Genomic DNA, 27,909 nt, shown 5'->3' with positions numbered 1-27,909 from the left:
GTATGAGAAATGTGCAAAGATGTTGTTGCCTGGATCTCATAAGGCAATAGTAAGAGACAGGAAAAGCAGGTCCCATCAGTGCCTAAGAGGGATTTTTTTTAAAGGGGGGAGGTGGAGTGAGGAAGCTTAGGTGAGGCTAAGACAACCAGAGGCCCAAATCTGGAGTAGTTAAAAAGGTTCAGGTAACTGTAGGCTGCATTTCAGAGGGTATAGTTGTGGAGTTCTGCTTAAAGGACAAAAGATTAATTGGTTTTATTTTTGTTACCAAAATGTCTCAAGGAAGGTTTGCATATTGTTTATAACCTGGGGAATAAGGAACCAAGGCAAAGCCACACAGACCGTTGTATTGCAAAAAGTTATATTTTACTCAGTTTCGTTTTCTTTTCCAGGCACAATCACAGAAAACCGTAGTTGTAAACAAAAATAAAGGTCTAGGAGCGTCCACCCACCAGGGACTGCTCCCGACGGGAGAATGGCAACGGGTTTGCCCGGCTAGATATCCCGTTTCGCTGAGAATACGCTTCTTCAAAAGCCTTCGTGAAATTGCCAATGAATTCTCTGAATAATCGATAGACAGGAGTCATCCAAAATTCCTTCTTCTGTTTAATACCGTGCATAAAGCCTCAATCCTCTCAAGTTCTCCTGTTTTCTCCTCTCAGGAGAACTTGAGAGGATTGAGGCTTTATGCACGGTATTAAACAGAAGAAGGAATTTTGGATGACTCCTGTCTATCGATTATTCAGAGAATTCATTGGCAATTTCACGAAGGCTTTTGAAGAAGCGTATTCACGTGATTGTGCGTGGAAAAGAAAACGAAACTGAGTAAAATATAACTTTTTGCAATACAACAGTCTGTGTGGCTTTGCCTTGGTTCCTTGTATTGAAGACCGTTCCCCTTTAACGTCTATAACCTGGAGAATGCCTTGTATCTCTCCACACAGGACTGCTTTTGCCGCATCAAGAGAGAATCCTGTCACCTTGAAAGGGTTTATGAGACAGTAGCAGCTTGACAGTCACAGCTCATTTACAAAACTGCTATATGTGGTATTGATTTTCCCCTTTCATTCTTTCTCTGTGAGAAGAGGACTTCAGAATTAATTGGCCCTGAGGAAGATGTTTATCAAAATTTTCTGGGCTTTATATAAAAGAATAAATCACATTTGGCACCAGCTTGAGGCTTGTTGTCCCATTCCCTGAGATGTCTGACACAACTGTTTCATGATATACAATGTGATTGTGCCATTTGACTTTTTGCTTTAATTTTGGGTTTTTTGCCTTGTAATCTGATGCTTTAGCAACATGACTCCAATTACTGCCATGTTAAATTTTTTATTGGAGCTGTTACTTTTCATACCCACAAGGTAAAACCATCACCTAGGTTTTATGGCAGAGATGTTGTGCTATGAAACAGTGACAATGTTTTTCTACTTTACAGAACAGGACACGGGCAACAACCACAAAGCTTCTGGGTTCATTCTGGAGTTTAGAAATAGGCTGATGCTCAAAGTTTGTCCTATCCGCTGCATTCTTTAGCCCAGGTCTTATATGGTATTGCAAGTATTACACAGATTTTGTTCTTTTCAATTTTGCATGGACCAGATTTTTTAAAAAAATGTACTTCAGAGATACCAAATTTTAGCCAAGGAAGAGAGGGAATTGTCAACAGAATAAAAACAAACCCGGGACACACTTCTACTAAAAACTTTGCAACACACAAGGTAAAAACAATCCAGTTTGCTTTAATTGATTTTATATCTTCTGCATCACCGGAAATAATCTTCAACTACCAGGTGCTGCCCTTTGCTCTCAGCCCACAGGGGAATGGTGCATGTCATTTGACATTTGAGAGGAACACGGATGAACTAATGATAGTTTCTTCATTTTCAGTGTGTGGACAAAGACTAGACACCATCAAAATGCCTCTTCCTAAAGAATGTACTGTAACCTAAGATCAGCTATTAAGTTAAGTTTGGGGCCTGCATTTCACAGAGGGTGTTGGTAACTTCAGGACAGAACATCATGGCCTGAAAAATCTGCTTCCTATCACTCTATCCAAGTTTTGTAACTTCCACCCTGATCAAGCGTTCTGGTGAGTTTCAAACCTTGCACAATATTTGTGTCAATTTGGTTGGTCCTAATAAATGAGATTTGTTGTTATTTTTGCATTTTACATGGATCAATGTGGCTTTTTACAACTTTTTCCAGGTCCAAATTAAGTACTCTGACGAAAGATGTTTGAGGATTATATAGCTAATGCCAGTGAATAAGCACTGCTGTGCTCTAGATCCAAAATGGATCTGGCAACCATTGGGAGGTCAGAGGTGGGGCGGGGGAGCACAGGCACTTACCCCACAGGAGCTTCTCACTAACACAAAACTCCTGCATGCTCCCACACAATGATGCCATCTCCACAAGTGACATCATTGCGCAGGGAGCAGGAACACGTGCACGCTTTGTGCTGGGGCTGATTCTTTAAGAACCAGCTCAAAACATAGTGTAACTTCTCTTTTCATGGGTTCTATGGGGCTTAGGAAGCAACTTTCACACAATTTTAAGAAAGAATTTTTCTTTTCTTTTTTCCTTTTAAACTTTTTAACAATTAATAAAATACAACTTTTTTAAAAAAAACTAACTCATAAGTGCAACCATACTGAAAACTTTAAATCAACAATGTTTTTGAAAAGGCAAAACAGTTCAACATTTCACCAAGTGATGAGTCCTCTTTCATTAATTTGAAGCAACTGTATCCCAGGCTTCTGTCTTCTTGTTGGGGAATTATAGCCCTAAACAAAAATAATATAATCCCAGTCAGGGCTTTTTTTCCAGGAAAAGAGATGGTGGAACTCAGTGGGTTGCCCTTGGAGAAAATGGTCACATGGTTGGTGGCCCTGCCCCCTGATCTCCAGACAGAGGGGAGTTCAGATTGCCCTCCGTGCCTCCGAGCGGCGTGGAGGGCAATCTGAACTCCCCTCTGTCTTGAGATCAGGGGGCAGGGCCACCAGTCATGTGACCATTTTCAAGAGGTTCCGGAACTCCGTTCCACTGCGTTCCCGCTGAAAAAAAGCCCTGATCCCAGTAACACCAACTAAACACAATACACAAACACCACTTTAAATCATATTTCTTATGGACAACATTTGATTACCTTATTCAAGGTGGTAAGAGCATATCAATTATTAAGCTCCCCAGTAACCAGCCTCCTCCTCAGCAGCCTGCCTCTAGCTTTTGACTCCACCCCACTGGGCTAAACCAATTAATCTCATAGGAGTTACAACAGCATTTTTAAGAATGTTTAAGAACTGATCCTCACATGATATTGTCACTTCCAGTATAATGGGAAGCAATGTCATTGCATGGGGTGTGGGAGCATGCATGTGGCTGCTTGCCTGGGCTGCCTGCTGGAGATTGCCAAGCCTCCTCCCACTGATTGCCAGTAATTGACTGGCAGAGGGACAAACTGCCAGGAGGTTGCTTACCACTGGCGGGCACCTAGCAAGGGTTAGCATGTGCAGTGGTTAGAGTGTCAGACAATTTCTTTTATTTATTTAGATATTTATCGTTCTTTTTTCCCTTAAAGCAGCTTACAACTTTGTCCCCCATCCTCCATTTTATCCTCACATCATCCCAGTGAGGCCGAGAGAGCATGACTGCCTCATGGTCACCAGTGAGGTTCCATGGCATTGTGCGGATTCAAACCTGAGCGTCCTAGATCCTCTCCCAACATTCTCACCACCCAACAGGAGTGGACTGGCCATCAAGAGCTCTGGGAAAGCTCCTGGTAGACCAATGGCTTCCCTCCATCTGGACCAGGCCAACCCCAGAACAGAAGGACAGGGCCCAGCCCCAGTGCAAGGTGGGGGAAGATGGCAACCAGTCAACCCAACTCCCATGTGCAGTGGGGAAGCAGCATATGGCCTGCCTCAACCCCTTTGCAAGTCAGGGGGGGAAGCATTGGCCTCCAAGGTGAGGTAGGTAATGCCCAGCTAGTCCAAGCCCCACACAAGGCAAGCAAAGTGGCACCTGGCCCGCCCAAGCCCTACAATGAAGTGAGCCAAGAGGGGCTGGGCCAATTGGTTAGGCAGGCTGCCTCCTCCACCCTCCTTCCCTCTTCCCCCCCTTTGGTAGAGGGGTAGGCAGAACCAAGCAGACTGCCTCTTCCTTTGGGGGCAGGGCCCTTTTCCAGTCCTGTTTTTCACTCCCATTCTGCCTCTGTGTCCTGTGATGCAGACACTGCTCCTGTATAGCTCAGAATGGACATAAAGCAAAACACAGTTCATTTTAACAATGGTTAGTCTCTGAAACCAAGATTCAGTTTGCAGTTAATCTTTCAAATCCTTTGCGCCTTGAAAAAGCTTGGTCTCATTTATTTCAGTCTGGTCAGGCATCTCTGTAGTGGGGGAGGAAACAGGGGTTCTCCTTCCTTGGAGGTATTTAAGAAGATGCTAGATGGCCACCTTACAGCAATGATGATTCAATGTTCAATGTGAATGTACACATATGGGGAGAGAGAGGGCATGAAGAGATGAGCCAGTGCTAGGCTCTCATGGCCCTTTCTTACATGCCCAGCGTAATGCCAATCACCACTTTGGGGTTGGTCAGGGAGGAATTTTCCTCCAGGCCAACTGGCCAAGTATTTTGTAGGTTTTTTACCTTCCTGTGGGCATAGAGCAGCAGTGACAGATAGCTGTGAATCTCCAGCATTGTGCAGGTGGGTTGGACTAGATGACCCTTACCTTCCAGCTCTATGTTTCTATATTTCTAGGGTGCCAGAAAACAAGACAGGTTAAACCAAGATATCTGCATTTGTACATCACACAAAGCCACTGAGACGCTGATTAAAATCACTGTTTCATATTCTGGTTTGTTAAACCCTAACTAACCCTATGGTCTGCATTCAGACAACCACACTCATGGCTAGTTAAATTAGGCCATGGTTTCACATGATGGCTGAACTGAGCCTATCTCTTCCTAGTCTACAGTTTACAGTGGCATACATACACCAGTGATGTCATGGTCCATGTTCACGCAGGCTGCTTTATGTAGAGGGCTTGCACTATGAGGATATGACAGAAACAGCTGGAAGATCCTTTTCCTCTCCTCAGCCCTTAGTACAACAGTAGCAGCCAGCGAATCCAGTATTTGTTTCCCCACACAGGTCTAAGCCCATTATTTCACATTTAAAAGAAAATTCTTGAAGGCATTTACTCATCTGTAAAGAAAAGGAAAGAATCTGTTTGATGTTTTCCCTATTACCAGAGCTAAGGAAAACTTGTCTGTGGAAGATGCAAACCTATCCGCTTAGAATAAGTGGACTCAATTTCAGCATGGGAAACTTCACATTTTATGGCAAGCAGGGGCCATGAAACTATTCTCTGTCAGAAGGCTGAGGATAAAAAGCACACTTCATAGTTATACACAGCCTATTCCTTCAGTTCACTGGATGCTGAATTCCCTTTCCTCCAGGGGTGTAAATTCTGCTGTGGTTAAAAGACAGATTCTTTTAAGGCATGTTGAGACAATACCTTTTATTGTAAAAATGAAATGCTACAGTACAAACCTTACTGGGGGGAAGGAGAGGAGGAAGGGGTAGGATTTCCCCCACCTGGCAGATGAACTTCTGAAGAGGAAGAGATGTGCAAGCTTATGCTATTAAACTTTTTGAGACTCAATGAAATCCAGCTGTTGCAGACCCATGTATCCTGCTTACTGGTTGCAAGACATATTCTTTCAGTGCCCATGTTTTTGTTTCCTTTTAATTGCTAGCGCTTGAGATCATAAACGCCTCGGCATTTCAAATCTGAAGCATAGCCTCTTCCTAATTTGTTCTAATCAACTGCAGTACGAAAAGGCCTGTTCCATAACTCTTTGTGCTTCTCTTTCCCTCCTGCCCCCACCAGGCAACAGAAAATAATCCTGACCAAAAATAAACATCTGGTTTGAATTCACCCTCAAACTGCAGTTACTTAAAGTGGCAAGTATCAAGCTAACCTCCAATGGTTTATGTTTGAATATGATTCTTCCTGGCAGCAGAACTTTGGGAAGTGAAGCACAAGTGTGTGAAGAAAGATTATTTTAGGTTAACGTTTGTGAAGACATGTTTTGAAGGCTTCTTTCCTTCCTAATTTTTCTCAGCCCAATTTATGTCACTATTTCCTGGCTTCTACTCAGAAAAAAGTATTACTCACTGACAGATTCCATGTATCCTAGATGCACTCTGAATGCCCTGGACTGAATAGAGCAAAATCTTGTGAAACAGATATTTGGACCAGGATTATGGGCCATGGGGAAAGGAGGCCTTAAGTTTTCCTCCACTGCAAGGATTTTCCTGGGGAGCTACGTTGTGAGGAAAACATAACATGTACTGATTGTTACATCATTTGGGCAAATGGGGCCATTTCATGCAGAGAAAATAGCATGAGAGTAGGGAACACTGACGCCCTATCTCCCCACACACATGAACTTTCAGGCCACGTCTGTCAAGAGTCCTGATGGCTGCCAAAAGGAACACGTAGCATGGGAATTGACTCAGAATCACACTGTTCAACAGATAAGGTCATGTGGTAATAGATTCTTTGAAATTTAAAAAAGGGAAGCAATGGAAGAACAAGAAATAAACATTAATTAGCACAGGACTGATAGAGAAGATGCTCCAATACCTAGCAGTGAAGGATAACAAAGTGGCTGAGAAAGCATACCTTCCAGTTGGCTCAGGGATTCCTTTTGGAAATACATATATGAATGATCCTTGGCTTTACTTCCTCCCCAAAACATCAGTCTAAGGGCAAAACTAGACACTATGGCATCCACAGGTCCAATCTGCAGACACAGATCTCATTTTAGAACCGAAGTTGGCCATTTTAAAATGCCACAAAGGGCTGTTTCTGCACTTGAAGGGAGGGGGGGGTTAGATTACCTGGTCCTACTGCACTGCGGGCCAGATCAGGACTGAGCCATCATAGCATTTTTAAATTGCTGAGTTCAGCTCTAAAATGGCATCAGCACCCACAGCAGGACCTGTAGATTATGTAAGGTCTACTATGGCTCTAAAACAAGAAAGAAATGCCATAAAATTTGTCTTAGGACTGTGACAGCAGGGAAGAAAAAGAAGATTTCAATTATATTTGAAAGCATCAACAAAGGCAATATTCTCATCAAAAAATGCAAATCTTCATATCACAGTCTCACAGCTACTGGTACCAATAGACAGTTTTATTTATTTCTGAAGCAGATGTCAACATATGGGGAAAGGGCAGAATAAGAGAGAATATCAAGAGTAGAGAGACCATTGCAGAAAAATACTGGAACATCCCTCTACCTTCTCTCAAAGGATGAGTAAAGTATGCATTCTTCCCTTCACTAAACATTTGTATTTCTTCCCAAACTGTGTTTGATTAACATGCTTTTTTGTTTCCAGAATCAAAAAAAGAAATATCCAGAGGAAAAACTAGAGGTCAGTAAATGGCATATTATTGTTAAGTGTTTTCCCACTACATGGGATCCAAGGCAAGTCCCTACTTCAAAAATCACTTCTAGCCTAGAACATGATAAGCAGTGATTCAAAGCTTATGTGCTCCTTCACCGCACAAATGTTCATTCACAGGAATAAAAAGCAGATGTTTCCTTTTGTTAACCTTGTTTTCCATGTGAGGTATCCAAGATATCATGAATCTGGCTGAATCAGAGACTCAGTCTTTCCCGAGGCTAATTAATTTCTCAGTGTCATGAATAATAAGACCGTATCTGCTGTAACACAGTAATGAAACCCCAAAACTGATTTACTTCATCAAATGTCTGCCTTTAAAAAGCCCCATTCCTCCCTATAGCAAAGATAAGATATATCCTATAATTCTTTATAACAATAAAGTTAAGGTTGCTTGTCTATTAGAAGAGCTGTGAAATGTGTCCATTTACAGATAAGGTAGAGGTGCACAAGCATGCAGAAAAATATTAGTTTGTAAATCATCTGAGAGAGAGTAATTATGCTCTAGAAGGCAGGGAATGCAGCAGCTGAATATCTGTTAAAGGAGAGGGAATGGATGTAGGGGAGCATATAAGCCTGCTGAAGCTCGAAAGATTACCCTGGAGGAGGACATTGGGAAATTTCCCAAAGCTTTATTCTCCCTGAGATGTGTGTGTTGGAAAGTGCTGTCAAGTAATAGTTGACTTATGGCGACCCCTGCTGGGGTTTTCAAGACAAGAGACTAAGAGAGGTTGCCAGCCTCTGCTATAGCTTCATTTGTGTTTTTTTAATGGGCTGAAGTTAAACTAACTGTTATTGATCTCCTTCCTGGTCTTTGGTGTTGCGTCTGTCTCTATGTTTTTATTGAATTATTGTATATATACTCTGTTTCTAATTATGTTTTAAGGTTTGGTGTTCGTGGCCTAGGGGACCTTATTTGGGTGGAAAGGCGACACAGAAATGTTTTAAATATTTTTTTTTAATTGCCAAGCTTGCTAGAGCCAAAGGTTGATACTTTTAACCCACAAAACCTAGAGTTCCCTCAAGTATATGGTATACATTTCACATCTATTCCATTTTAGTCAGATGTTGAGAAGTCATTATTCCAGATAGCATCCAGTGAACATAAATAAACATCTACGGACAACTTTCTTCCTCCACCAATTTCTTCCTCCCAATAATTGGAACTGGCAGACCTAAAAGCACAGGATCACGGTAGGGCAGGGGGAGGGACTACATATTTCCCAGTCTTCCATAAGTATGCACACACAGAAGCCTTATTCCAAATATAGGTACCAGTGTAAAAGCAGGGGTCAGGGAAGGGTCTACTTCTGTTCTTCTGCATTGACTCAAGTTGGAATACATGAAGCTCATGAACTCAGATATGTCTATAAACTGGCTAACGTAAGATTTTCTTGCTTTCAGTCATAGAAGAAATATGGCTTGAGTAATTATTATACTCAGTACATAGTAGAAACATCACTCAGTGTTTTGATTTAAAAAACGAGTTGATGTCACAGCCTTGTATGTTTAACAGTAGCAACAGAATCTATGGGCTCTTTGTTTAAAAGGTACTTTCTAAATTCTTTAATCAACATTTTACCTATTAAAACACTTATGAAAGTGATCATCACAACTATCTTGTGAGAAAGACAAGGAAATGTGAGAAAATGTTGGGAAGTGCTACGGCTAGAGCACGTTTGGCATGCTGCTCTCTTGAATTCTGAAAAAAGGATCAGGTAAGTAGATGATGTGAAAGACCTCCACTTGAGGCCCTGGAAAACTGCTGCTCCTCAAAGTAGACAATATCGACCTCCTTGATAGACAAACGGTTTGACTCTGTATAAGGCAGTTTCATGTGTTCTATGGACAAAATCATACACCCAAGAAGACTCTACAAACAAAAATGAATAACATGAAGAGTCCTCAGCACTACACGGTATTACATCCTGACAGGGCAGCAGAGGTGATCTTTACCATTATAAAAACATTTTAAATACCAGTAAGTTGGAAGGTCATTCTGTATCATTTTGTAGCGTGGCATCAACAGGGCAGAGAAAAGCTGCTTAATTCTAAGGGGGCATGAAAGGGGAAGAAATAAGTTGGAACCAGTAATTTCCACTGAAGGAAGGGATGTTGACAATTTTTCATTAATTCTCTCCTCCTGCTGTAGTTCAGTTCCCTCCACACCAGGAGGAGCATTTGGGAGAGCATTTGGGCTGCAGCAGGTGTTTGGTGGCGCCTGGATTTTTATGCTGTTTGTATTAATGTGTATTAATAGTGGATTTTATGCTATTTACAATGATGTTTTATTGTATTTTAACAATATATTTTGTTAGAAGCCACCCTGAGCCCGCTCACGGGAAGGGCGGGGTATAAATTGAATGAAATAAAAAAAAATGCTGAAGTCATTCTGACAAAAATCCCTTTCAAGTGTGGAAATCTCCAGTGGATCCCATGACATCCCATATGGTGTCATTGACTAGGGATTGGTAAAGAACCCCTGAAATGGACACCAATGAAAAGAGTCACAGATTGTTTGGATCAGTATCGAGGATAAATTTGGCCCAATTTGTAGATGTTTCAATGACTTCTTTCTAAGTAATCATTTGATTTGGAAGAGAAACAGCTGCAGTGCTTTTGGAGCACCTCTTGGTTAGTCTAGATGGCTCAGTAAGTAACTTATCAGCATGGGTTGGAAGCTATAGCTGCCCTTTCCTCAAAATAGCCTCTTGTATTCATTCCATCGGGTGTTTACAAGAGCAGGTAAGATATTGGGTGCATCCTGCTCAGAGGAATGTTTCTGAAGGCATCCATAATGCAGCCTGTGTCAGCACAAGAAGTGTAACCTTAAGTGTGACCTTATGAATCAGAGAGGCAAGTCATCTTTGGCAGTGGTGAATTAGCAAGATGCAGGAATGGAATGAGCTCGACAAGCCAGAGAAATCTCCTGGGTTTGACACTTGCGCACGATATATGAGATCACACCCTTTGTACTCACAGTTCCTCAGGCCACCAAAAGTACAGTCATCAATCTCTCCTTCCACTCATCTTACTCACAAACAGAAACAGCTAGGTCTTCCACTGTAAGATAAAGGCTTTGGGTGCCTTTTTCTCTCGGTGTGTGTGTGTGGTTCTATGCTTTGCATGCAGAGGGTCCCAGGTTCAGTCCCTGGCATTTTCAGTTTTAAAAAAGGATCAGGTGATGAGAAAGGCCTCTGTCTGAGACCCTGGAAAACCATGGCCAGTCTGGGTAAAGACCTTCATATACTAACAATTTGGTTCAGTATAAGGTAGTTTCTGTAATCCTGGGGATGGATGGCATGTTATATGATCCAGTCAAATCTGCATATCTTCCAGTGATAGTAATAGTTTTTCTGGATCTAGATCTCATTTGGAAACAAGATTTTGCAGGGCATTTAACCAGCAGTATACAGAGTACCATAAGTCAGATGTTCCAGACTCCTGTGATGGAGTAGCAAGAGTACTTGTCAAAAGCCTGCAGGGTCCAAGTTCAAACGCAGCCATAAACTTGTCAAGTGAGTAGCACTGACTAAGTTACTCTCTCTTACCCACAATTCCCCTTTCCAAAATATGCCTTCTTCATTCTTCTGTAATAACAATGACATTTCTGAGTATGAAAGTACTGTGATCCTATGTAAATGCTTTATAAAAAGAACGTGGACTAGATTTTCCACTTCAGGCACAAGCATGCTAACCAAGCACCAAACATTATTCTTTAGGTGCCATGACTGCAATCCTTGAAAGACAATGAGGAATAATCCAGTAATTTAAGTAATCATGAGTGTGTACAATTAACTGTGTATTATGTATGCCACAGCAACACTTTTATCTGTTTGCTATATAGTGAATTATATAACCAGCCCTCTTAATGTGGATCTTATATTGCCAGCCTTCTTGAAGTATTATTCAAATGATGGCTGCACTTTCCAGTGGCTGATTCCCACATTAGACAACTGGAATGGAATTTGTGCGTGTAGCACACATCTGTTGAAAGAGCCTGAGCTCACTGCTATGCACATGGGGGGAGGGGCTTTTCCCATGTTTTGGAGAACTGGATCCTACTACTGACATTCCTTCCCCGCTCCTGTTGTCAAAATGGAATGGAGACAGCTTCCGCTGTTCTAGTGCTGTCAAAACCAAGGCCAATTTCCCAGTTAGGCAGCATTCAAGACAACATATATTTATAGTTTCAAAACAGCTAATCAATTTGAGGGAGGGGGGAATGGGACAAATTGCTGGGAAAGTCGTAATGAATATATTTACAGGAGAGTTCCAAGACAGCAAAGACCTTTGGGCTCGCTTTGCCCATCAAAGCAGATGAGCACAGAAACAAAGAGCAATTCCCCACATGAGATGTATAAAATCCATTTGTATTCTATCTCACATTCACAATATTCACACACAGCACAAGATAACACACACAAAAAGGTAAATTGTGCTATTTAGTGTCAGATGTGAAAATGGGCAAAGATATCTGCAGGGAAGAATCCACACACAAACACAAGATGGGTGGATCTGAGCATATGCAACTGTGGTATTCATCAGCATGTAATTCTTTTTCCTGTTTACTAGGCTCTCATTGTGTACCAGGAAACAGACCAGAATCAGGGCTGGTATGGAACACATCAAGAATATGAAGTTTGACATGAATCCAAGCATCATAGGTTCAAGAATCATGGAGTGTGTATAGAAATCTAATCAAAACATTTCTGACTGCTCCGAAATTAAAATGTTTGTGCCCTAAAATAGCACTATTGAAAAAGGTATGAATTAAAATGTCATTCTTGCAAACCAAAAGATACACCAATTTCATTCCCTTGGAGACATGATCTCCAGAGACACAATCCACTGGGAAGTTTCCTGGCACAAGAATCACCGAAAGCAACAGACCCCAGAAGGAACAGTTCCCATTTTCCGTGGTGTGTGACCCAATAAGAAAATGTTTGATGACATCATAGCTCAACAAGCTGAAAAATAAAAAGTGATGTCAAACATAGATTAACTTAAGTAATATCACATGAAAGCACATATAAAGCTTCTGATGTGAGTCAAATTAAATGTGAGCACCTACATAGCTTCTAATATGAGTCAATATACTTTAGAACAATGTATTCATTACCCAATAAATTGGCTGAATTTCTTTATATTAAAAATTAACTTCCAGGTCAAATGAAGTACATTTTAAGAGGTATTGCCTAATTGGGGATGTCTAAAAATGTTCCAGATGTTTGAACTATGCTCTGATTGCTACTTTCAGAAACAATATGTCCAGGTTATCTACCAAACACACTCCTTTGATTAACTCTCCAAATACATACCCTGAGAGCTTTTAAAAATGTTAAGTTGTACGAGTACCAAAAAGTATTTATTCAAAACCATTGTAAAAACAATTCATTCTAAACAAATTGTAACAAACTTTGGTTAGTTTTTCCTAGTGGTGTCAGCAATTTAGCCTTACAAAATAAAAATTGTTTGCATTTTCCTTTTGCATATTTATAAAAACACACATAAAGACATCTCACATTCATTGGAGTTAAAAAAAAAACACAAAACCTGGTCAGTATAAAATGCACCATTCTATCTTTTTAAAAACCGTGTACAAGCTAATGTTCATTTTCAAGGAAACCCTTGAAAAAAATTCTTTACTCAAAGCCTAGGAACCAAAATAGTTTTTGAATTTTGAGCATCAGTGTTTAATATTATAAATTCAAGAATAATCCTACTACTGTTTTATAGTAGTAAGTTGGGTTCACATTATCTGACAAAAGTTAGGCACACCTGGATTTTCTTAACAACTTCAAATGCAGTATCTATGAAAAGCAGTATCTGCAATTTCACTGATTTCAGATACAATAAACTACCTCTGAATCATGCACTAGGGAATCAATTCTACAGCCTCTTAGGGCCACTTTAAACATGACTGTCCCTCTTGTGAGCACTACTAAAAAATACATTGCTGCTGCAGTGAAGCTACAGAAGTAGTAACACTACAGTGACCATGCAAAGTTGCCTTATACTGCATCAACCCCTGGTCTACCTAGTTCATGACTGTGTATTCTGACTGGCAGCTGCTCTTCAAGGGCAAGCACAGAAAGGGCTTTCCCAACACTGAGATCCTTTAACCGGAGCTGCCATGGGTCTCCACTTGAGACCTTCTGCAGGCAAAACATGTGCTCTTTCACACCCTTGGCTTGTGCACTGTTCCAAATGTATTCAATGTATGCATAACAATGCCAGTATAGTCTTACTAGTGGCAACAGTAGTATGTATGGGCTTGTGCATGATCAGGAGGCGCACACTGCTGTTTCCGCCAGAATGGAATGCCAGTACAGAAAACAGTTCCACTACGACGTTTTACTACGAAAGAATTAAAATCTAACCAGATTACTGTCCTGTGAAGGAGGAGCCCTATTTCTGACCTTGCATTCATTGATGGGAATAGCACTTAAAATGGTGTAAGGCCACAGGTAAAGGTAACACAAAGGCACGGAAACCAGCTGGAAACATACTGCATCACTTTTTTTTCCATTTCAGCTTCTTAATTCATTTTCTGCTCAAGAATAACTATGATTAACAACAAAGTTAAATCTAGGGGCAGTGAGTGTGAAAAATAATGATGGGACAATTTAGAAAATGAACCCACATGATATTTTAAATTTTTAAATATTGTTATTTGCCAATGAACAGGAATCAGTGCCCATCCAACTTCAGGAAAGAATAGTGGTGGAATCCCATGGTAGTTTCATTTGGTCCCTAAGCAGCAATCACTTAAGTAATAGCAAACTTCCTTAGTTGCTGTTTCTGAGCATATTCTGTTCTAGAGCCATCTACCATTTGTCAGATGAACCACCATTTTTGTTCAATGGTGGCCCCTTAGCCAAGTATGGGCTACAGTTCCCAGAAGACCTCCCTAAACCACAATTTTAACATCCAGCTGATTCCAGCCTAACAGAACCCTGCAAATTATAGTTTTATTAATGCTGCCCATCTTAGTCCGCAAACCGTTGCAAAAGGTGATCCTCTCCACGGCGGGCACTGCTGTTACCACCGCTGCCAGCACTGTCCAAGAAGCGCTCACAGGGGAATTCAATGAGGTCAGCCTCACTTAAGGCACATACAGTGCTACGGGGAGGACGATGAGACTGGAAGCCAGAGAAATCTGCAGACACACCAGTGCCCATGGAGCGTAAGGGCCGACGGGTTGAGTACATCTGCCTAACATGTACCGGTGATGCTGCCTTCCTCCGACGGCACCCTAGCACCTTCTTCCGCACCAGGCGGGAGGCCCAGGCTGCCAGTGCCAGGAAGAGCAGCAGTGCATTCACTGCCAGCAGCACCAGGGTGAGAAGCTGCTGGTCTGGGCCTCTAGCCCCACCTGCCACAGCAGCAGCTGCTGCTGCATCCTCTTCAGGCAAGGTGACCAGCCCCGCACAATGGTCTCGTGGTGCTACCGGGCAGACACGGCCCCCAATTACTCCCTCCACACAGACCAGGTAAGGGGTATCAGGGCGCAGCTCCTGGAGCGTGGCCGTCGGCTCACTCCATTTAGGGAGATAAACAAAGCGCTGGAACTTGACAGCAGCCCCAAAGCGATCAAAAAGGATTCTGAAGCGCACAGGCCCCAGCAAACGAGGGCTACGATGTGGGCGGACCCCCCAGCGCACAGTCACTACACTGGTGCTTACCGAATCCACCGACAGGTTGTACAGAAACAACTTATTAAAATCACATGGGTCAGTGACCAGTGGAGGGACAGCAGACACTGAAGAGACCAAGTGGTGTTTCCCTGCCCGTCTGGGCCAAGCGCCACCAGGCAGAGGAGGTGGCCTGGTGCTGAGCAGCAAATGAGCTGTTGAGGTGGTAGGGCTAGCGTCAGTCACCCAACTGCCTCTTTCTGGCACGGGGACTAACATCTTCTGGGATCCTACCAATTGCATGGTTGAGGCAGAAGGCAAAGAGCTTAGCCTCTCCTGTACCCGGCCTGGGCTGTAGCTGATGTTGCCTTGAGGGGATGGGGAAGGAGAGGCAGTCGCTTCGGAACAAGAGCCATTGGGGGGAGGTAGGAGCTGGGAATCCTCCAGATAATCAAGATATTTCCCAGCCAGCGCAAGCGGTTTGCGGCACTGCACGAAGACGGTCAGGAGCCGTCCCCGGGAATGCCAGGAGCCCAGCCAGCGCTTCAAGCCTTGCAGGCGGCAATCACAGCTCCAGGAATTCCCATCAAGTTCCAGTTGGTAGAGAGCTGGACTGGAGGCAAAGAGGTCCCCGGACAGAGTAGACAGAGCATTTTCTTGCAAGCTAAGCTCCCTCAATTTGTGCAGGTGGGCAAAGGTGTCAGGGTGAAGGCTAACAAGCAAGTTGTGGCTCAGATCCAGCACCTCCAGGTTACCCAACGGCTGCAGCAAAGTGGAAGCGAGCTGGCTCAGCAGGTTGCCTTCCAAGTGCAGCTCCTTGAGGGCTCCCAGCCCTGCGAAGGCCTCTGGTGCCAACCAAGCCAGGCGGTTCCCGCTCAAGGACAGCTTGGCCAAACTGGGCAAGTGTTGGAAGAGCCCTTTTGCCAACTGCTGTATGTTGTTGCCCGAGAGAAGAAGGGTGTTGAGCAAGCGCATAGGCTGGAAGGTGTCCGGATGGCGCAACAAATTCTGCTGGTTGCCTGACAAGTCCAGGAACCGCAGTTTGCCCAGGCCAGCAAAAGCATTGCGGCTCAGCCAGCGGATGCGGTTGGCCTCCAGGTGCAAGTAGAGCAAATTGGACAGCCCAGCGAAGGTTGCATCGCCCAGCGAGCCCAACGCGTTGCCATCCAGCCTCAGCTTGACCAGACTGCCCAAGCCCGCGAAAGAAGCGGCACTGAGGTAAGCAATCTCATTGGCGTTAACGTAGAGGATGCGCAGCTTGGCCAGGGGGCGGAGCGTGCCGGGCGCCAGGGCCGCCAGCAGGTTGTTGCCCAGGTAGAGCTCCTCCAGGCGCGCCAGGCGCTCGAAGGCCTTGGGGTGGAGCCAGCGGATGCGGTTGTACTGCAAGTCCAGGCGCTGCAGCGCCACCAAGCGGTGGAAGTCGAAGGCGGAGATGTTGGCGATGAAGTTCCCGCCCAGGCTGTAGGTGAGGATGTCCTGAGGCTCCAGCGCCTTGGGCACGGCCCGCAGCCCGCGGTTGGTGCAGAGGAGGTGCTGCTGCTGCTGGCAGTCGCATGGCTCCGGGCAGAGGGGCTCCGCCGCCGGCGGGAGCAGAGCCAGGGAGCAGCCCAGGAGCAGCAGCTGCATCAGGCGGACCATGCGCTCCATCCCACCCGGGCGAGTGGCGGGCTGCTTCCCCGGCGCCAGCGGCGTCTCTCCGGCATCCCCCTCTCCTGAGCTGCAGCTACGGATCGGGCTCCTCTCCGGCTTTGGGATACGCGCTGCCCGAGCCAGGCTGGACTGCTGCAAGACAGCACGGCTCCGGTGCAAGTCAGCGGCCGTTACCGATCCTCCTTGCCCGCCTCTCTCTCGGCCAGGATGGGCTTACGGGTCTCTGCCGGAGCTCCAGCCCGGTGGCGGCTTCATCGCCTGCCTCTGCAGCCGTAGGCAGGGAACGCCGCCCGCGAGCTGCTCTCGCTCCCAGCGCCCCTCCTGCTGCTGCCTCTGCCGGGCTGCTCGCTGGACTTGCAGAGCGAGGCGGGGGAGGCGGCCGGGGACAGACGGACGGAGCGGAAACTCGCACTTCCCACACTTCGCCCCCGGGGACGCGCTGGAAGATCGGGTGGAAGGGGGGAGAGAGGAGGGGAGGGAGGAGGGAGGACAGGCCGGGCGGATTGGAAGGAGACGGCCGGGCCGGAGACAGGGCGGGGTGTGTGATTCGGTAGGTGGAGGGGAGGGGGCTTTGTTTTGGCTCGGCTCGGTGTATCCAAGCAGCAGGGGCGCGAAGTGGGGACAGCAGAATTAGAAACTTCGCTGTCTACTGAGCAGGGGAGGGGGAGAAGAGAGAAACACGTGGGCTGCAGATAAAGCGCTCGGCCGTTTCAGTTGCTGGCGCAGAAACCAGCCTCGCCCTGGCCCCTCTCCTCGTCCTGGAGCAGCCGGTACAAAATCCATAGTCACGGTTTACTACGGATTCAAGGGTCCATGTACACGAACTTCTGATTCGGTTGCCATCTTTTAAACTGCCCCCTCTAACTTCCCGTTCACTATCAGTTTGATCTGCAGCAATTCTCCGGTGATGTAATTTACCTACCATAAAAAGCTCCAAGCGCCCATTTCTACTCATTAACTCTCTGCTAAAAATACCAGACTTTATCACCCCAGCCAACTGGCTCAAAGCTTCTGCACCTCAATCCTCCTTCCATACATGAATCGTGTGTTCAAAAGAAACATGCACGTGTGATTTTAGCAGTTAAAAACAACCACCGATTTCAAATGTATGTATGCATGGTATAAAGTGAACATGACAATTTTAGTCCAATTTTAGTATATATGCTGCCGGAGCAAGTAGTATTTGTCAAGGAGGAAGAGTACATTTGTACACCACCCTTCCTCCAAGATGCTCAGGATAGCATATACAACTCTCCCTCCCTCACAACAATCAGGTAAATTCTCATGAAGAACTAGCCTCATCATGAGAGATCAGAGATTTGAACACACATCTCAGTTCAGCACTAACAACTACACTGCCATTGGGACTCTGTGGCTGTGATGTACCACAAAATTAATGAAGCCAGCATCTCCAAGAGAAACTCTTGCGTGTTCGTGTGTAAAAAATTCAGATCTACTCTGGATTCTGGAAAACACATAAGTGATATGTACATAGTCATTTCCCCCTGCTGCTTAGCATTGTTCTGGGGCTTGCTTAGGTCTGTCATAGTCTGATGAATGTATTGTCGAAGGCTTTCACGGCCGGAGAACGATGGTTGTTGGGGGTTTTCCGGGCTGTCTTGCCGTGGTCTTGGCATTGTAGTTCCTGACGTTTCGCCAGCAGCTGTGGCTGGCATCTTCAGAGGTGTAGCACCAAAAGACAGAGATCTCTCAGTGTCACAGTGTGGAAAAGATGTAGGTCATTGTATCTACTCAGGAGGGGTGGGGTTGAGCTGAGTCATTCTGTAAGAGTTTCCCAGGGTGTGGAATGCTAATGGCGGGAGGCTTCACTGTATCCCGAGGCGGTTCTTTTGCATATGGATTGGTGCTTGATGTGCTAATCTTCTCTGCAGGGCTATTGTCGGGTGTGGAGTGTTTTGTTGGCCTGGTGTTTTTCAGAACTGGAGCCCATGCTCTGTTCATTCTTAAGGTTTCTTCTTTCCTGTTGAAGTTTTGCTTATGCTTGTGAATTTCAATGGCTTCCCTGTGCAGTCTGACAAAGTAGTTGGAAGTGTTGTCCAGTATTTTGGTGTCCTGGAATAAGATACTGTGCCCTGTTTGAGTTAGGCTATGTTCAGCCACTGCTGATTTTTCAGGCTGTCCAAGTCTGCAGTGTCTTTCATGTTCTTTTATTCTTGTCTGGATGCTACGCTTTGTGGTCCCGATGTAAACTTGTCCACAGCTGCAGGGTATACGGTATACTCCTGCAGAGGTGAGGGGATCTCTGCTGTCTTTTGCTGATCGTAGCATCTGTTGTATTTTTCGGGTGGGTCTGAATACTGCTTGAAGGTTATGCTTTTTCATAAGCTTTCCCATCTGATCAGTAATTCCTTTGATATATGGCAAAAACACTTTTCCTGTGGGAGACTGTTTTTCTTTGGTTGTTTGATTCATCCTGGGTTTGATTGCTCTTCGGATTTCATTTCTGGAGTAGCCATTTGCCTGAAGTGCGTGGTTTAGATGATTAATTTCCTCATTGAGAAAGCGCGGCTCACATATCCGTCTTGCACGATCCACTAATGTTTTCATTATGCCTCTTTTCTGTCGGGGGTGGTGATTGGAGTTTTTGTGTAAGTACCGATCAGTGTGAGTTGGTTTCCTGTAGACCTTGTGACCTAACTGAAAGTTTGCTTTGCGGATGACCAAGGTATCCAGGAATGAGAGTTTTCCCTCACTTTCTTTCTCCATTGTGAATTGTATGTTCAGGTGGATGTTGTTGAGATGATTCAAAAACTCCATCAATTCTTCCTCCCCATGGCTCCAAATGATGAATGTATCATCCACAAACCGGAACCATACACTGGGTTTGTGGGGTGCTGATTCTAGAGCTGTTTTTTCAAAATGTTCCATGTAGAAGTTTGCTATAACTGGGCTGAGTGGGCTCCCCATGGCCACCCCATCCATCTGTTCATAGAATTCGTTGTCCCATTGGAAGTAACTGGTTGTCAGACAATGATGATCTCTAAAACGAGATCCCACTTGCAAAATCACCAGGCTAACAAATGCGCTGATCAAGAATTCCTCACTACATCCCGACACGCACAGCAAACTATGCAAGACAGAAGCACAGCCACCTAGACTATATGGACTCCCCAAAATACATAAAGATTCAGTCCCACTCCGACCCATTGTGAGTGCCATTGGTTCACCGACATATGAATTAGCTAGACATCTGGCAGATCTCCTGCAGGACCACATCGGGAAAACCTCGTCTTACATCAAAGATTCAGCAGATTTCATCAACAAAATCAGTTCTCTGAAACTCAATCCACAAGACATACTTGTCAGTTTTGATGTTGTATCCCTGTTCACCAAGGTTCCAGTAAAAGACACTATTGCACTGATTAATCAGATTTTCCCAGAGGATGTAACAGCCTTATTCCATCATTGTCTGACAACCAGTTACTTCCAATGGGACAACGAATTCTATGAACAGATGGATGGGGTGGCCATGGGGAGCCCACTCAGCCCAGTTATAGCAAACTTCTACATGGAACATTTTGAAAAAACAGCTCTAGAATCAGCACCCCACAAACCCAGTGTATGGTTCCGGTTTGTGGATGATACATTCATCATTTGGAGCCATGGGGAGGAAGAATTGATGGAGTTTTTGAATCATCTCAACAACATCCACCTGAACATACAATTCACAATGGAGAAAGAAAGTGAGGGAAAACTCTCATTCCTGGATACCTTGGTCATCCGCAAAGCAAACTTTCAGTTAGGTCACAAGGTCTACAGGAAACCAACTCACACTGATCGGTACTTACACAAAAACTCCAATCACCACCCCCGACAGAAAAGAGGCATAATGAAAACATTAGTGGATCGTGCAAGACGGATATGTGAGCCGCGCTTTCTCAATGAGGAAATTAATCATCTAAACCACGCACTTCAGGCAAATGGCTACTCCAGAAATGAAATCCGAAGAGCAATCAAACCCAGGATGAATCAAACAACCAAAGAAAAACAGTCTCCCACAGGAAAAGTGTTTTTGCCATATATCAAAGGAATTACTGATCAGATGGGAAAGCTTATGAAAAAGCATAACCTTCAAGCAGTATTCAGACCCACCCGAAAAATACAACAGATGCTACGATCAGCAAAAGACAGCAGAGATCCCCTCACCTCTGCAGGAGTATACCGTATACCCTGCAGCTGTGGACAAGTTTACATCGGGACCACAAAGCGTAGCATCCAGACAAGAATAAAAGAACATGAAAGACACTGCAGACTTGGACAGCCTGAAAAATCAGCAGTGGCTGAACATAGCCTAACTCAAACAGGGCACAGTATCTTATTCCAGGACACCAAAATACTGGACAACACTTCCAACTACTTTGTCAGACTGCACAGGGAAGCCATTGAAATTCACAAGCATAAGCAAAACTTCAACAGGAAAGAAGAAACCTTAAGAATGAACAGAGCATGGGCTCCAGTTCTGAAAAACACCAGGCCAACAAAACACTCCACACCCGACAATAGCCCTGCAGAGAAGATTAGCACATCAAGCACCAATCCATATGCAAAAGAACCGCCTCGGGATACAGTGAAGCCTCCCGCCATTAGCATTCCACACCCTGGGAAACTCTTACAGAATGACTCAGCTCAACCCCACCCCTCCTGAGTAGATACAATGACCTACATCTTTTCCACACTGTGACACTGAGAGATCTCTGTCTTTTGGTGCTACACCTCTGAAGATGCCAGCCACAGCTGCTGGCGAAACGTCAGGAACTACAATGCCAAGACCACGGCAAGACAGCCCGGAAAACCCCCAACAACCATCTGATGAATGTGTTTATTTTATTTACTTCCCAATGGGAGTTAACATTGAAACTGAGCCTCAGTTCAACATACACAAACACTAAGGAGAGATTTGATTCCTTATTCTCCAGACTGGTTCCCTCAGCATTCAAGATTTGCTGTAACCTAGGCCCTAACTGACAGGGTTACTCTTCAGGTTCTAGGCCACTCCTTTAACTCACAGAGCCCCTGTTCATAGAACCTGTACACTAAAGTTAGATTTCACAGGCCCCTGATAGGGTGCTAGTTTGTCTCACTAAAACAAGTGAAATCCTAACTAAAAACCAAATAAAAATCCTATCTTAAGCCAATGCTCTTATCCAGAGCTGCAATTCCTTGTCTGAGAAAAAAAGGTTTCTCTTCTCATCCAGTGGAGTTCTGTGGGCTGACAATCACTTGTGTGAGGCCAGAATCACGAGGATTGGTTCAGAACTCTGGAGGATAGGAGGGGCTTTGGGGAGGGTTGCCACACTCACCCCCTGAGCTCTGATAGGACACAGAGCAGGACCTCTTAATTGGCAGGTGCAGGCTTAAGAGACATTGATTTTGAGGAACTCTAGGCCCAGACTGTGTAGAGCTTTATAAGTAACAACCAGCACTTTCAGTTAGGTCTAGAATCAAACCAGGAATAAGTAAAATTGTATTAGAATTGGCAAGATATGATATCTGTAACTTGAACTTGCTAGCAGCCCAGCTGGTGCATTTTGAACCAAGTGAAGCTTCTATACAGTCTTCATAGATTTCCCCACGTAGAGTACAATGATCCAACCTGGATATAATCAGAGCATGCTTAACTATGGCCAAATCTTGCTTCTCAGAGAAGAGCTGCAGAGGCGGGGGTGGTGGTGGTCAAAGCTCAGCAGTCAGCAGCACCCTCACTCAGAAAACTGCCTCATGAAAATAGAGGTATCTGCCCATTGTACATGTTCCTCAGAACTCCATTGAAGGCTTCCGCTATAGCACACAACAAGGCACACTTACTTAGAAGTAAAAAAAGAAGACAAGTAAAGGTGGCTAGGATTGGGGGGGGGGCATTGGGTGTTCCCCAGATACATTTCAGTCACTTGAGGGATCATCCTATCTACCTGTTCTCAATACCCAAAGAGTCTTCCTAATATTGTGTGCAAATTGGATAAAGCAATTATGGTAATGTGTTATTGTGGAGGGTGAGATGATATCATATGCAAGAAAATGTTCTGGAGTAGGGTTTTGCTTTTGTTTTTTTACATATCCCAGTAAGGTTGCTGGATTGCCTGGCCAATTCCTATACACAAGGGGAGATGGGGAGGAAACTTCTCATCACATCGCTAAGCGAACGAGTAACATTCTCACAAATATTACATTACTGAAGATGATCAATCAATATAAACATCTGGCTTCTTGAGCTGATTCAGATTGGAGTTGGGACAACCACAAGGAAAACCAGTAGGAGATGATCAGGAGTGGGGGAACAATCTCAACTCCTCTTGCATTGCTGAACGTGAATGAACACATGGCGCTGCCTCTACTGAGTCCAACCACTGGTTGTCAGGGTGGTCTGCTTTGACCTGCAGCAGCTCTCCAGGGTCTCGGGTCTTGTACATCACTTACTATCTGATTGTTTTAACTGGAGATACCAAGGATCAAACCCTGAAACTTTCTTCATGCAAAGTACCGTAGAGCCTGCCCCCCTCCCCCCAGTTTTGATAGGAAAGGAGGAACTGAATGGCCATGGAAATCCACAATGGTTTTAGAACTGACTTACGCATTTAGGATTTTCCTGGGTGCTAATCAGCAGGCCTCGCTTGGCTCCTCTGGCACTGCAGGCACAACCCCGTATGGAGTTAAGTCTGCTTAAGCCTGTAATAAGCCCTATTCTCTCTGCTGAATTGTGGCTTCAAATTTTTAAGGACAGCCAGAGCATAAAATACTACAAATACAAAGAGTAATAAAGCCATAAGGACAAAATAAAGTATTTCTATTTTGAACCCTTCACTGCTCGGGGTTGATTCTTGACATCAACTGGTGTTTTCCTGTCTTTACAGAAAACAAGTGCTGAGTGTGATATTCCCAGGTGTGAGGCATTTATTACAACACTCCCAATAAGTGACTCAGTGTTCTGTAATAATACACAGCATATTTCAGGCTCATATATTCATCCCATAAGTTACTTCAATTACCTTTACAGCAGTCCTGTCGTGGAGCAGCCACCTGGCAAGTCCGTGGTTCAGGTAAGAATTGAATGTGTTGAGATTTGCTGGTCACATTCTTAGCTACTCTTCTATGCCAGCTCTTCAGTTCTCAGTTTCTCTTGCATAAATCTGTCTCCCTATTGATCCACCCCACCCCCACCCCTGCACCCAGAGCTCACATTATGCAGCACAGGTTGCCAGTGGGCTCAGTTCCAACTTTGTTTCCGCTCATTAAAAATTGGTAGGCCACACCACAACATTTCGATGTACTTAATAAGTAGCTGTCACCAACGCACAGGTCTATTGACCAATATTGTTATATGGCTAGCAACTGTGGGCCTTTCTTGAAATCCTGGGGTCTGATCTGAAGTCCATAGAGGTTCTTTTAAAACTCGAACCTAGCTGACAAGCTGGTATATACGTTGAACCCCACATTCATAGAAGAATGGTTAAAACTTTGTGCAAAGGCCTGTTATTTTCTTTGCTGTTAAGTGTAATGATGCTGGGTGCCAAAGCCAATCGGACTGATATAAAGTTGCCTAATTTGAGCCCTTTGTTGCCAGATCCCATAGAATGCTTTGCTCTCTCTCCCCTCCCCTCCCCGCCCAAGTTTATGGCTCACTTGTGGAAGTAATCTATATGCCATCTGTAATTCATGTTGGTTGAATAACATTGCAGATAAGGTATTTTGTGATGGAATCATTTGCTTCCATTTAAGAATGGAATGTCGCTGGAGGGCTTCAGTTCTTCTTCAGGAAGAAAGCATGGATCCCAGACCCACAGTAAATGTTCTGTGCTGACTCTGCTCAGACAGGGAGAAACTACCAGATGTTTAATAACTATCCAGATCTTTTCCCAAGGGACTGTTAGACTACAGAACTTGTTCTGACAGTTGCAAAGATCTGTTAACACTAAATATCTGAGTCAAGGATGTGCAGAAGGCTTATTAATTTTAAAAATGTAAAATCCCAATCCACTTCTCATAGTGTATGGCTTCCAGGTGCCATAGATAAGGATGCACATTCCCAGTGGTATCTGAAGATGAGTCTAGCCCATTTTGTGGGGCCATCAAAATGAAGGGATACGGAAGGCACAATTTTTCATCAGAACATCAGGTCAACATCAGGACAAAAGCGCGTGTTGGCAGAGCAGCATGTCTGTGAGCTGTGCATGAGCAAAGTTTGCATCAGTACATGTTGGATTTAGGCAACTGAATTTTGATTGAAATTACAGTCCTCACTTATGTGTTCATTTACTTCGCTTATACCACTTCCCTTTCCTGCTCATTGGGGATCCAGTTCCAGCTTACAACATTTTCCCTCTTAGCCCATGGATCACAGCCCATGGCCTTGGCCACTCAAACTGACTTGAGCCTAGGATTTTGATTTTCTTTTGGCTTGTTTTTTTTAAAAAAAACACATACTTTTATACTATTTTGTAAATTGGTTTAAGGTATATTTTTTATAAAGCGGTTTTGGGTCCCCCATCAAAGAGCTAAAAATATACTAAACAAACAAGTAAATAAGCTTCCATGGCAGAGTGGGGATATGATTCTAGTCCAGCAGTCTAACCACCATACCATGCTGGCTCACTTGTTTGCTATCCAAATAAATGTTTTAAATAGGCTGATGCGTTGGATTAGGATCTGGGAGGCCTTGGTTCAAATCCCAGTCTGCCATGGAGGCTTGCTGGGCGCCATTGGGCTGCTCATGTATTCTCAGCTGAACATACTTCAGCAAATAATAACTGCTTATATACTGCTCTTCTAGGCAGATTACTGACCCATTCACAGTGGTGAGCAAAGTCAGTGTTGTTATTATCCTCACAATACAGCTGGGGCTGGCAGTGGTTTACCCAAGGCCCTGCTAAGCTCATAGCAGTAGTGGGATTTCAACCAGCAGAGTGCTGATTTAACCACACCTTAACCACTATGTTACAGAAACTTCACAGGGTTGTGTGGAGGATAAAGTAGAGGAGAACAATGTGCCACTTTGGGTCCCTACTGGGGAGAAAGGCTGGATATAAATGAAATAAATAAAAAAATCATAATAAGTGAAGAATTATTTCAACCACATGTATTTTTTGGCTATACCCTGCTTGTATTTTGCTAGTTTGGTTGAATGGGATATGTGCACACAAGAGATACGCTGAACCAGTTCCATTGCTTTTTATAGTGTAAGGGCTCTTGCTTTCCCTGGGAATGAAATGCTGTAATGGAGAGAAATGTATACTTTCAGTACAATGTAATAGCTATACCCATAAATGGCCAAGTGTAAGTCACTTGCATAAGACCAAAAAAAGGGCACACAGTGCTTAAATACTTTTAGGCAAGGAAGATTAAGCACAATTTGTTGCTGTATCATTGACACATTATCTGTTAGGATACTAATAGTGAAATCCTAAACAGAGTTACACCAGTCTATGCCCATTGATTTCAATCGTCTTAGACTAGGGTAACTCTGTTTAGGATTTCACTGTGAAATATAAAACACGATTACACATTTTCCCCCTGTAGCTGTGCAATTGATTCAAGCAGCCTGAAGCCCATATAAGGCTCCTTGAATGTGCCACAACTGAAATTAAACTCTTCTTTCTCCCTCCCCATTATAAAGAATTTTAAATCACGACTTTCATGACTTGGAAGGCTACAATACTTTTTTGGCACTGAGTTTCATGAAAGTTAATGACACTGCTATGGATATGCATTTAGGACTAGAGTGTTTATATTCTGGACCTCGTTTACTACTGAATGCTGCATTCTTTCTGGGGAAATAATAGTAATTAAAAAATCTGCCCTACAAAGACCTTGATGCAGATCCAGGTTCTCTTTAAGTGGAAATGCCAGTCAGTCAGACTCTTCCCTCTCCTCCTTTAAATCCTTCAAACTCATCTTTTGTACAAGGCCCTTGGCTTAACCCTTAATCCTTGGTGCTGGGAACCAAGCTTTCAGTCCATAAAACTGTGTAAGCCCACAAGAAGTGTTACTACTTCCATCATCCCTCTGTTATTTAGTTTTTTCATTTTTGTTGTCCTATCTTGGAATTAAGGACCTGTCTATTTTTTTTTATGTTAAACTCTGTAAAGTACCATGCATATTGAGAGCCCTGTGTGAATCAAAGTACATCCATGCTGGTAACTTTAGTTTCAAAATAAAGCTGTGTAATCCACTCGATTGTTAAATGAACAGTTGTCAGGATCTCTGTTTTGATACCAAGTTGGAGGCAGATGCTATTTCAAGTGCCGGCTGCACAGGTTTGGCCTACTTTTGCAAATCACAGGAGGATTCTGTCAGCACCTTTGCTGCTTGATACTGCTTCGGAGAGCATTCTTTGGTCTACTAGCATTAGCACAGATGACACAATTGAAAACAATATCTGTTGTACACTCATATGTGCCTAGTTGGCATGCTCTCTCCATTCATTCTGGCTTACTTCACTATAACTCTGGGGGAAACAGCCATTTGGACATGTCATTACACCACCGTTCAGAAACATAGATTTCTGTATTTCTTCCACTCTTTATGAGAGAACCTCAGAAATTAAAATAACTCTGCATTCCTATAGATTCCTATAGATTAAGATTATGCTAAATTTCTAGTAAATGCTATTTTTTAAAAAAGTCTGATAATAACACCCTGTTTCAACAACTGGATGCCTTACCCTATTAAGAGTTTTTTTTCCAGTATGTGCCCACTGAATATGGTCTAGCCATGTTAGCCATTCCCAGGTTGTTTCACAATGAATGAATGTTAAAACACTGGCCAACAGGCAGCAAAATGCAATATTTCATTATAAGAACATTAATGCATCTTGTATGCAATTCCTTGTTCATGTGAACTTGGCAGACCCAAATGTGGAGGGGAATGTCAAATGGACATAAATGTCCCGCATAGTTTATGAGGGCCGTTAGGTCTGTGAGTTCTCCTATAGCCTGAGCAATCTGCACATCAGAACTATGTAATTGCTAGCAATGACTGGGGGTGGCATAGACATTTTCTATATGATTCATACAGTGAATGGCCCAAACATGTTCTGGCTGCCTCCATATAAAATGTCACTCCAGCACCTTCAGTATGACAGCCAAAATGGAGCAATCTGTCTTGTCTATCATATGCAATAGCAGAGGA

At 43.9% G+C, this 27,909-nt stretch overlaps 1 protein-coding gene across 1 annotated transcript; it reads right to left on the bottom strand.

Moving 5' to 3' along the window:
• Positions 1-11,929: 11,929 nt before the first annotated feature.
• On the bottom strand, positions 11,930-17,099 carry TRIL (TLR4 interactor with leucine rich repeats). Its single transcript, XM_054992172.1, has one exon. The coding sequence runs from the start codon at positions 16,762-16,764 to the stop codon at positions 14,473-14,475; it is 2,292 nt and encodes a 763-aa protein (XP_054848147.1). The 5' UTR covers positions 16,765-17,099; the 3' UTR covers positions 11,930-14,472.
• Between the last annotated feature and the right edge of the window lie 10,810 nt (positions 17,100-27,909).

The sequence above is a fragment of the Eublepharis macularius genome, chromosome 11, assembly GCF_028583425.1.
Source record: "Eublepharis macularius isolate TG4126 chromosome 11, MPM_Emac_v1.0, whole genome shotgun sequence".
In the NCBI taxonomy this organism is placed as follows: domain Eukaryota; kingdom Metazoa; phylum Chordata; class Lepidosauria; order Squamata; family Eublepharidae; genus Eublepharis; species Eublepharis macularius.
The sequence above is the reverse complement of the archived record's forward strand: the minus strand, read 5'-3'. Positions and strand labels throughout refer to the sequence as shown.